The sequence below is a fragment of the Aegilops tauschii genome, chromosome 2 (genome assembly GCF_002575655.3).
Source record: "Aegilops tauschii subsp. strangulata cultivar AL8/78 chromosome 2, Aet v6.0, whole genome shotgun sequence".
In the NCBI taxonomy this organism is placed as follows: Eukaryota; Viridiplantae; Streptophyta; class Magnoliopsida; order Poales; family Poaceae; genus Aegilops; species Aegilops tauschii.
Genome location: NC_053036.3, coordinates 152,163,227 through 152,174,610, shown reverse-complemented (window position 1 = coordinate 152,174,610; position 11,384 = coordinate 152,163,227). Strand labels below are relative to the sequence as shown.

The window sequence follows — 11,384 nt, the reverse complement described above, 5'->3', positions numbered from 1 at the left end:
TGGTGATCAAGCATTTGAAAAACCGTGACTCTCGCGGAAGCAAATCCATGCCTCTCGCAGAAAGAAAACAAGTTTTTTTTCGTTTTCGAGAGGCTCGGCCGTGTCTCTCTCGGAAGCAAAAACACATTTTTTCGCGCAATTTCTTTATTATCTAAAAGATAAGAAAACCCAATGAAAAACTGAAAAGCTAGAACAATCAAAAAACATCTAAAAACCTGAAAACGCGTCTGAAAAAAATCAGAGGGGGTGTTCAGAGCACGACACGTGGCGGCGGTGGTGCGCTCTGAGCCCACCCCAGGTGACCCTTGCAGGGGCTCCGAAAGGATTACTCCTTCGTTAGTTGCTCCCCCTTTTTTCTATTTAAAATGAATAAATAGAGCCTTGAAGAAGAGAAAAGAGAGGTTTAGGAGATGAGGTTTGGCATGGGGTTATTTTCATCGACTCACAAAATGAGCTTGACTGACTCAAAAAAGAAATGAGCTTGATCCAAGAAAAAAAAGGATTGGGCATGTTTGGAAGTTTAAATTCAAACTCATTTGAATTTAATTCCAATGGGTTTGAACTAGGTCTAGTTTTTAGGAGTGTCCAAAATTCATGAAATTTTTGGTGGAGCTTGTTAAATTCAAAAAGAATTTGTGGGAAAGCTTGGAGACCAAACTTTTAGTAGAATTGGAATAGGATTTTTGGAACATTTTGATATGAATTTGAAAATGTATTTAAATAAAGTATAATCAAGACTCAAAAGGTTTTCTGAAAACGTTCATACTTTTTAATTTGGTGTCAAATACTTAATGGAATGATGAAATGAAAATGCCAAATTAAAATAAGACAAATATTATAATAATAATTATGATAATAAACAATGGAATTCGGGATCAGAGTAGGGACTTAGCGGGGCGCCACACGGTAGGTGCGGCTCATAAAGCATCGATCTTCCACGTGTCGTGTCCTATGGGCTGGCCCATCTGTCATCTTATTTTACTTTTTAAATCCGTCCGGCTTTCCTTAAAAAAATTATTTATGGTTTTTTCGCGCTTTTATTTGCTACTTCTTGGTTTCCACTTCCTCGTTCTTTTTTGTTTTACGGTTTTTTGTTACTTCGTCTCGTCCTTTACTCTTTTCTTATGCTCTTTTTCATTTCCCCCATATTTTGATTCTTTTTTGAAGGAAATTTTTGGTAAACACAATGTTAACACTTAAAAAAAGATAAGGTCAATTTTGAAAATGGGCGAACATTTTCTAAAAGTACATGATTTTTTAAACAAATACAAGAACATTTAAATACATGACCATTTTTTAAAATTTATTAACGTTTTGCCAAAAACATGTGAATATGTAAAATTTTGAACATACATGAATAGTGTGTCTAAAACTCAGCTTTTAATTACATTGACATTTTAATTAAATAGATAAATATAATAAGAAACACATTTGCAATACACATACAACTTTTTTTAGTACCACAGACATAATTAACTGGGCAGAGGCTCGGGTCGCCCCCCGCTCGGGCGACTTGGGCTCCCCAACCCTAGCCGTCGCCGGGGCCTAGCCCATCCTCCTCCCCTCCTCCCGCCGCCGCCAGAGGACGCCGCCGGCTTGCGCCCGAAGGCCGACGGCGATGGCGGGGGCTCTTCCTCCCTCCCGCGTCTCAGGGGTGGCGGGATCCCAACATGCGTGGAGGTGCGGCCGATCTAGAAGCGACGGCGGCGGCGGTCGGCCCTGCCTCGGGCCACGGGCGGCTACTGCGGCGGCTGGCCTGGATCGGGCGGCGGCGCGATGCGGTCTTCGGCGGCATGTCATCTGGCTTTAGCTCGGCGGCGGCGTCGAGGGCCTGGTGGACTACTTGGCGGCACCCATGGCAGATCTGTTCTGGCCGGTGTAGCTAGTGGTGGTGGTCATCTTCTTCGTCGGCGGTGGCCGGCCAGAAGCTTGGTGATCGAATCTCGAGATCCATCATCTAGTCCCGACTGCGAGTTGGGGAGACATGGTTGCCGGTGAAAACCGAGCCGACGACAGGCGATGGCGGTGTTCTACGCCGTTACCTTGATGAAGGCATCGTCGTGTGAAAGAACATGCGGTGCCCCCATGTTTGGTTTTGGTAATTGATGACAATCTCTATGGACTAATGGTTGCCTTGAGTTATATTTGAAGGATTTGTCCATAGGCTTTTCTTAAAGTCCATGTGTTGGTTTCAAGGAGTTTATGTGGTGACCAAGGTGTTATTAAGGAATTATCCAAAGATTGGTCATGTGAGAGTAGAGCTTATTGCAAGCATGTCTTGAAGAAGAAGATTGTGTGATCATTCATGTTTACCTTCGAGACATCATCCAAATGAAGAGAGTTGGAAAGAGTCAAGGTTGATCAAGACTAAATCAAGAGTGAATCAAGTTGATCAACACACAAAGCGCACAAGATGTACCGAGAGGGATCAAGCGATCCCATGGTGTGGTAAGCATTGTCAATTACGTTTTGTGTACTAACCCATGATCTTCGTGAGAGTTATTTGTGGGGTTAGGTTGCGGTGTGCAAGTTCAAGTGAAGCATCATGAAGAGATCAAATGCTTGAAGCTTGCCGTCCATTGTGGTGACAATGGACTTGTGAAGATGTGCGGAAGAGTGGCTCACCCATAGTGGAGCATGGGGGAGCAATCAACTAGTCTTCATCGAGCCAACGCAACCAAGAAAGGTGGTCCAACTTGAGGGAGTCAAGATCGTCATCATCTAGCTCAAGTGGACCATGTGCAAGGCAAAGGTTTGCTCTTGATAGGTTTTCTATTTTACCGGTCTCATGATGGTAGTTGGGAGACTGGGTTATAGGATCGATTGCCGTACTATCAAGGGGGGCTCTCGATGAGTAGCTTGATCGTATCGTTCATAGAGAGCTCAAACCATTGCATCCTTGCATCATCTTTGTTGGTTCTTGTTTGGTTCTTCTCTTTGTGAGTTTTGGAGCTTATGGTCATCTTGATGACAAGCTCGAGTTCATCGAAAACGGAGTTCACTCGCATCTTCTATGATGTTTTTGATGTTGGAGGTTATGCCGGTTCTTCTCGGTTGGAGGTTTCACTCCTCTATTTGTTGGCATACCTCCCCTGCCTCTTCTTACTATAACTAGTCGCTGTTTTGATGACCATAAGCTCCAAAACTCACAAAGAGGAGAACCAAACAAGAACCAATAAAGATGATGCAAGGATGCAATGGTTTGAGCTCTCTATGAACGATACGATCAAGCTACTCATCGAGAGCCCCCCTTGATAGTATGGCAATCGATCCTATAACCCGGTCTCCCAACTACCATCATGAGACCGGTAAAATAGAAAACCTACCAAGAGCAAACCTTTGCCTTGCACATGGTCCACTTGAGCTAGATGATGACGATCTTGACTCCCTCAAGTTGGACCACCTTTCTTGGTTGCGTTGGCTCGATGAAGACTAGTTGATTGCTCCCCCATGCTCCACTATGGGTGAGCCACTCTTCCGCACATCTTCACAAGTCCATTGTCACCACAATGGACGGCAAGCTTCAAGCATTTGATCTCTTCATGATGCTTCACTTGAACTTGCACACCGCAACCTAACCCCACAAAGAACTCTCACGAAGATCATGGGTTAGTACACAAAGCGTAATTGACAATGCTTGCCACACCATGGGATCGCTTGATCCCTCTCGGTACATCTTCTACGCTTTGTGAGTTGATCAAGTTGATTCACTCTTGACTTAGTTTTGATCAACCATGAATCTTTTCAACTCTCTTCATTTGGATGATGTCTTGAAGATATACATGAATGATCACACAATCTTCTTCTCCAAGACATGCTTGCAATAAGCTCAACTCTCACATGACCAATCTTTGGATAATTCCTTAATAACACCTTGGTCACCACATAAACTCCTTGAAACCAACACATGAACTTCAAGAAATGCCTATGGACAAATCCTTCAAATGTAACTCAAGGCAACCATTAGTCCATAGAGATTGTCATCAATTACCAAAACCAAACATGGGGGCACCGCATGTTCTTTCAAGCGACCTTTATTATGCAGTCTGCCGCTTTTATTCTTCACCATCACAAGTTCGTGCAACGCTCAATTTTCTCTTACACTAAATGATCTCGCACATTTAGAAGCAATTTTTATTGCCTTTTTGCACCGATGACAACTCACTTGAGGGGTCTTGCTCTATCCCTAGGTAGGTATGGTTGACACTTGAAAATAAGATTTGGGTTTAAGTTTTTTGGATGCACAAGTAGTATCTCTACTTAGTGCGGAATTTTTGGCTAGCAAAGGTAGGGGCAAGCACCACATGTTGAAGGATCTATGACAATATGACTTCTATGTGAGTATAAACAAACATAAACCATTAAGTTGTCTTCCTTGTCCAACGTCAACAATTTTGGCATATAATATTTTGATGAGGGCTCACAACACAAAAGATTTCTAGGATAGTATATTTATATGTGAATCTTCTCTTCCCTTATTAATTCTTTCATGAGTTTCATGAGCTGTTTTGATGCTACTCGTCTTTCTCAATCCAACAAGCTTGAGTTTGCTCAATTCGGAGCTCATATGAAGAAGTTATGGCAGTTCTGGTTTTCTCCCTGCGGTTGTACCGCGGCCAGAGCGGCAGTACCGCTTATCGCCCCAAGCGGTAGTACCGCTGTCCAAAGTGGTAGTACCGCCTATGGCCATAAGCGGTAGTACGGCTACGGTTCCGCGCTGGTACCGCCTCGATTTTGGGTCTTGCTTTTTCGTGTCGAGTTTTGCAGTAGTTGCACGGCAGTAAGGCACGGCAGTTCCGCCTATAAGCGGTAGTACCGCCCCGATGGGCGGTAGTACCGCCTGTAAGCGGTAGTACCGCTCCTGTCGGGCGGTAGTACCGCTACTGCATTTTTGGTCCCGTGTTCTGCTCCTCCAGCGGTAGTACCGCTAGGGTGCGCGGTAGTACCGCTTATAAGCGGTACTACCGCCCCAAGGTTCATGTTTGGTTGCTCCTTTTCCCTGCTTCTTCCGCCAGAGCGGTAGTACCGCTCGTGGAGCGGTAGTACCGCTCGTGTGCGGGCTGAGCACATAACGGTTGGATTTTTCCCCTTCTATAAAAGGGAGTCTTCTTCCCCATTGAACCTTATCTCTTGAGCTCGTGTTCTTCCCCCATTGTTGACCTTCTTCGAGCTTGCTAACTCTCAATCCCTCCATGGATTCTTGCTAGTTTTTGAGGGAAAAGAGAGAGGAGATCTAGATCCACATTTCCACCAATCACTTTCTCCTCTATGTGAGGGGAACCCCTTGGATCTAGATCTTGGAGTTCATGGTGTTCTCCTTCTTGTTCTTCCTCTCATTTTCCTCCCTAGCATTAGTTGCTTCGGTGGGATTTGAGAGAGAAGGACTTGGGCACTCCGTGTGCCCTTGCCATTGCATTTGGTGCATCGGTTTGAGTTCTCCACGGTGATACGTGGAAGTTACAAGTTGAGAAGCTTATTACTCTTGGGTGCTTGGTACCCTTGAGCTTGTTCCTCTTGGGTGCTTGGGCGCCCTAGACGGTTGGTGGTGTTCGGAGCTCAATCATTGTGGTGTAAAGCTCCGGGCAAGCGTCGGGGTCTCCAATTAGGTTGTGGAGATCGCCCCGAGCAATTTGACGGGTACCGGTGACCGCCCCCAAGGGTTGCCAAAGTGTACGGGTTCGGTGACCGCCCCCAAGGGTTGCCATTTGTACGGGTTCGGTGACCGCCCTCAAGGGTCCCTTAGTGGAATCACGGCATCTTGCATTGTGCGAGGGCGTGAGGAGATTACGGTGGCCCTAGTGGCTTCTTGGGGAGCATTGTGCCTCCACACCGCTCCAAACGGAGATTAGCATCCGCAAGGGTGTGAACTTCGGGATACATCGTCGTCTCCGCGTGCCTCGGTTATCTCTTATCCGAACCCTTTACTTATGCACTTTACTTTGTGATAGCCATATTGTTTCTTGTCATATATCTTGCTATCACTTAGTTGTTTATCTTGCTTAGCATAAGTTGTTGGTGCACATAGGTGAGCCTAGTTGTTGTAGGTTTTGTGCTTGTCAAATTAACCGCTAGGTTTATTCCGCATTTGTTCAAGCCTAAACCGTAATTATTTTAAAGCGCCTATTCACCCCCCCTCTAGGCGACATCCACGATCTTTCATCGTGTAACTACTGTCGACCTACTCGTGCTGCTCCGGCGGAAACCCTAGGATCTGGTGTTCCAGATCGGACGATGGCGGCACTGCGGTGTCGTTTCTCTCTTGGGAGCATCGTTTGTGGAGCAGCGCTGGAAGTTAGAGGCAGGAGGTGGAGCGGCTTCGTCTTGCACGGAGCTTCGGTGGAGATGTCAAGTCATGCCTGACCTACAGGTGCTACACTTGGTCATGCCTGGTCGACAGATGCTACGCACGACAGATCATCCAAGGACTTCAAGCTGTGTCGGCTCGTGATACTTGACAGCATGGCGCTGAGATGTATCAGTGACGACCGCGTCGTGTTCAGCTGTTTGCGTGCAGGGAGGAGGTGCCGTTGGGCGCCATGGTGGCGTCGACGATAGATGGATCGAGCAAGGTTGATGCATCAGCACAGTTCTGAAGATGGAGCGGTGGCAGTTGGCGGCGGCGGCCTCTGAGAGCACGCCGGACCAGTGTGTGCCCCAGACCCGGCAAGTGGCTAGGTTGGGGTCTCAGGTCTTAGATGTTAGGCTTGGCTGCGATGTCCGTTTGGTATTAGGCCCAGGCTATCTGCGCCCCTTCATCAACTGGATAGGTGTAGCGACAGTTTGTTGCTTAGACGGCGGCTTTAGTCTTACTGTTGTATTGATTTTGTAAGGTCTTGTAAGAATAATTAATAAAGTGGCCGTATGCATCGCCCAGATGCAGAGGCAGGGAATCATCCTCCTTTTCTAAAAAAACACATACAACTTTTACAAGCATATGCCTTTTTATAATAACTTCGGTTAATGGAGTAAGATCATGATAAGTTTGGAGAGCCAATGTCAAAAGTCTGTCACTCTTGTGGAAATGAAACCCAGAACAAAAGTTGAGGCGTACCATTTTAGCAACGCGCCATATCTAAATCGGGGTCTTGTGTAATTCAGTGATTTACTACTCATTTACTAAAGAAAACATGGAAACCGTGTGTCGGCCGGACTGAGATCCAGTGACTTGCTAGAGCCGAGTCACGAGTGAACAGTAGATAACTTGCCATATTCTTTACACCGTCCAACCCATCCATCAATCAAAGAGAGAGAAAAATGGTCCTGCCCCGTCTGGCCGACTCAGCGGCCCGGCCCAGCGGGGCCTTAAACCCCTTTTACTACGCCCTGAACTCGTCCTCATCCAAACCCCGACCGAATCCCCAACATCCCCCACCGCCGCAGATAAAAATCCAAATAATCGAAGCCCCGCCGTACTCTCGCCCATGGCGCTGCTGCAGCTGCATCCGCCGCCGCTGGCGGCGCTCGGTCGCTCCGTTCTCCGCTGCCTCCCGTTCCCCTCCGCGACCGCGACCGCGACCGCCCGCCGCTCCCTCGCCTCGGTCGCCTTCTCGCTCCAGACCAACGTGCGCCTCCTCAAGCCCAACCGCCGCTCCCGGCGCTCCCGCTACCCCTACTACGACCTGGACGACGACGAAGAGGAAGAGGATGAGGAGTACGACGAGGACGACGAGAGCGAGGTGAGCTTCCCCAATACCAGTGACCAACTGACCATTGCCAAGTTGAGTAGGCCGTTGCTTCACTGCCAGTGCCTGGCTCTTGTCATGTGAGAGGAATGCGAACTGGGCTCTCACTTGGTTTTAAAATGTGCTGGTCGCAGGAGAATTTAATTGGACAATCGTATTGGTATAGAGCGTGATGTAATATCTAGCTCAGTGTCTCGTGAAGATTTGGCATACCCTAGTCATCAAGGAAATACCGATACCGTTTGTGCCTATTCTAGTAGAATTTATACTTCTGTTCTGCAGTTTGGACGTACAGTTTGCATGTCTGATATGAATGCTTGTCTTCCCGTTCAGTTTTGGCTCTGTATCCCACATTACATCAGATCATTATAACCACATAATGTAGCACAGTTGATACTTTATCAGATTATAAGCACCGCACAATGTGGCACAGTTAATATTTTGTAGTGTAAGAACTTTGTTGAGGCTTCGTAAGGACTAGTGCCAACAAAGCATGAGCAATCAGCCATTTGGCAGGTCTTGTGTAGTTCTGTGTTTGGATATGAATTGCAATGGTCAGGATATCGGTAACTGGTACCATATCGGTCGGGTGCTGAGTAGGGATAAATAGGTGAATTTTCCAGTTAATTGCCTGATGAATCAGTTAATTGGCTATTCAGTGACCCACCGAGTAGCGATTAACTGACCGAGATGCCAATTAACTGGCCGATATTTGGAACAATGATGAATTGTCGGTGCTGTTACCATTGAACCCTCCTGAGTCCTGACAAATGGTCTGAGATTTGCTAGGAGAGCTGGAACATATTGACCAAACTCTTCTAGCTCCTTTTAGTTTCGGTAACATCAGATGCTTCTGTGCTCACTTTGCAAACAGTACATACTTCAAAAGGATATTGCGATGCAACGTGTTCAATTGCCCCTTCCTATATTAGTGACACATGAAGCCATAGTGAATGCTCCCATGTTTTGCTATTTTAAAAGGATGTTATCATAATGAACAGTGGTCTATCTAAACCCAGTGTACAGAATTTCCTTGGAAGGTGTATGTCATATGTTGTGTTGACACACTGCTAATACTACATCATTAGATGCTGCGTTTGAATTATTATGCATAATTTTGTCTAAAAAAATCACACTTGTTTATCTGCTCATAGAACAAATATTACAAACTCACTGTTCCAGTATATCTTACTCTATATTGCACTACTCTTTTCAGGATGATTTATCAGGTTTGGAGTATCCTGGTGTCCTTTATACAAACAACCCGCGTGCTCCGAACAAGAGAGCAGGTATACTTAAGCTATGTAAAATTTCTTAAAAACAATGGTACCTTGTATTGAAACCTGGATCTATGCTTCAGGACGAAAAACACAACTGGTGAAAGAAAATTGGGAAGGAAGGCGGCCCAAAACTCGTGATAAACATGCTAGTCCAGGAAGGTCTAATTCCCTCCAGCCCAGGAGCAAAATAAACAGAACATTACTAAATCTTACAAGCATGAACAGTGAAGTAGAGGTAGATTTCTTCAATTCAGTATGTGCATGTTTCTGGTCCATATTTCAGTATGTAAGGTACGTTGACTAACAAAGATTTGTTGTTGCAGTTGAAAAATGAAAGTATCTCTCGGAGTCTGTTTCAAAAATTGCAAGAAGAATATGACTTTGATGATAAATGGTTACCGCTTATTGATTACCTATGCTCATTTGGACTGAGGGAATCCCATTTTACTTACATTTATGAGAGACACATGGCTTGCTTGCAAATCAACCGGGCTTCTGCAGAAGAAAGGTTGGAGTTCCTTCTAAGTGTTGGTGTTAAAAGCAAGGATCTGAAGAGGATGCTGGTCAGACAGCCGCAAATTTTGGAATACACTCTCAGCAATCTGAAGTCTCATGTTGCTTTTCTGGCTGGCATTGGTGTTCCGGAGGCACGTATGGGGCAAATTATTTCTTCTGCCCCTTCATTTTTATCTTACAGTATTGAGCAGTCCCTGAAGCCAACTATAAGCTATTTGATTGAGGAAGTGGGTATTGAGGAGTGCGATGTGGGGAAAGTGGTGCAGCTAAGCCCTCAGATTCTGGTGCAGCGAATTGATAATGCGTGGAAATCTCGATTTCTTTTTCTCTCAAAAGAACTAGGGGCTCCCAAAGATAGCATTGTCAAAATGGTCACAAAGCACCCACAGCTGCTTCATTACAGCATTGAGGAGGGCATCTTGCCTCGAATCAATTTCCTTAGAAGCATTGGCATGAGAAACTCTGATATTCTCAAAATATTGACAAGTCTTACTCAGGTATTACCATATGTCCATGTACATGTTATCATTCCTCATCCTTATATCTTTGCTGTTGCTATTAAGTGTCTCTCGTGGTAAATGTATCCTGCCATGTTTTTCAGGTGCTATCTTTGTCGGTGGAGAAAAATCTCAAACCAAAGTATCTTTATTTGGTCAATGACCTTAAGAATGAGGCTCAATCCCTGACGAAGTACCCCATGTACTTGAGCTTGTCTCTTGAGCAGAGAATTCGTCCCCGTCACCGTTTTCTTGTTTCATTGAAGAAAGCTCCAAAGGGTCCATTTCCTCTTAGCTCCTTTGTGCTTACAGATGAGCGTTTTTGCCAGCGGTTGGCTGGGACGAGCTTAGAGAAGTACCATACATTTAGACAGAGCTTGCTGCTGACAGGTTTCGAAGATAAGACTGGAAGGAAACCATTGGCATCACGACGGTAGATAGTTTGAGGAACTTGACCTTAGGCAAGACGGTTGCTTCTGACTTTCGTGCCTGTCCTCACTGTAAGAAAGCTCCAGAGGGTCTATTTCATATTAACCTCCCTCGCGCCTGTGGACGAGCATTTTTGCCATCAATGAGCCTTGACTAACTTAGAGAGAGAAGTAACATACATGGAGACAGAGCGTCTGTTGATAGGTTTTGCTGAGATGTCTGAAGGAAATTGTTAACACCAAGGCAGCAGATGATTAATATTCAGTTGACAGGTTACGTTTTAGACTATGAGCCTGTCCTTCCTCACTGTAAGATGACCATCTTACACAGCACCTTCCTTTTCTTTCCGTGTCTTCCAGTTGTTATTTTGAGTAGTTCTGATGATTGATCTACTATTTTCCAGGAAATGGCCTAGGTTGCTGGCCTGGGTTACCCCTCTGTTCAACTGTTGCCTCGTGAAATATTTTGTAGTCTTTCTGATAGCTCCGGATCAGCTACAAATGGATGGTTCATCTGACAGAGCAGCATCCACCGTAATGGCTGACCGAACATTCTGTTATTAACTGCTTAAGGGTAGCTGCCTTGACTTCTACTTACGGTTAACCGCAACTTTCAAGCAACATATTAAGTCTAGCAAAACTGCAGCTTGACCATATAGTGTGCAACTTCTGTGTCAGACATATACTCCCTCCGTTCGGAATTACTCGTCGCAGAAATGGATGTATCTAGACGTAGATACATCCATTTTTGAGACAAGTAATTCCGAACGGAGGGAGTAGTAGGCTATAGTAAATTTTCTTCAGGGTTGTAATGATAGAGATTATGAGGTTGAGATTTGTCTGTAATGGTACTAGTACTGTGCCTATGCCTCCCTGTCTCTCACAGGGTTATGATGGGAATCGCACTTTTAAAAACTAGGGTTAATTAGATAAATGCTACTCCAATTATGGCGATTCATAAAAATGCCACTGCAATTTCCA

General features: G+C 45.3%; 1 protein-coding gene across 1 annotated transcript; it reads left to right on the top strand.

Annotated features, from left to right (window-relative positions):
* Positions 1–7,340: 7,340 nt before the first annotated feature.
* On the top strand, positions 7,341–11,057 carry LOC109760443 (transcription termination factor MTERF9, chloroplastic). The gene is made up of 6 exons (XM_020319265.4): positions 7,341–7,676; positions 8,899–8,971; positions 9,043–9,197; positions 9,286–9,975; positions 10,080–10,712; positions 10,808–11,057. The coding sequence occupies exons 1-5, from the start codon at positions 7,422–7,424 to the stop codon at positions 10,410–10,412; spliced, it is 1,506 nt and encodes a 501-aa protein (XP_020174854.1). The 5' UTR covers positions 7,341–7,421; the 3' UTR covers positions 10,413–10,712; positions 10,808–11,057.
* Positions 11,058–11,384: the final 327 nt, after the last annotated feature.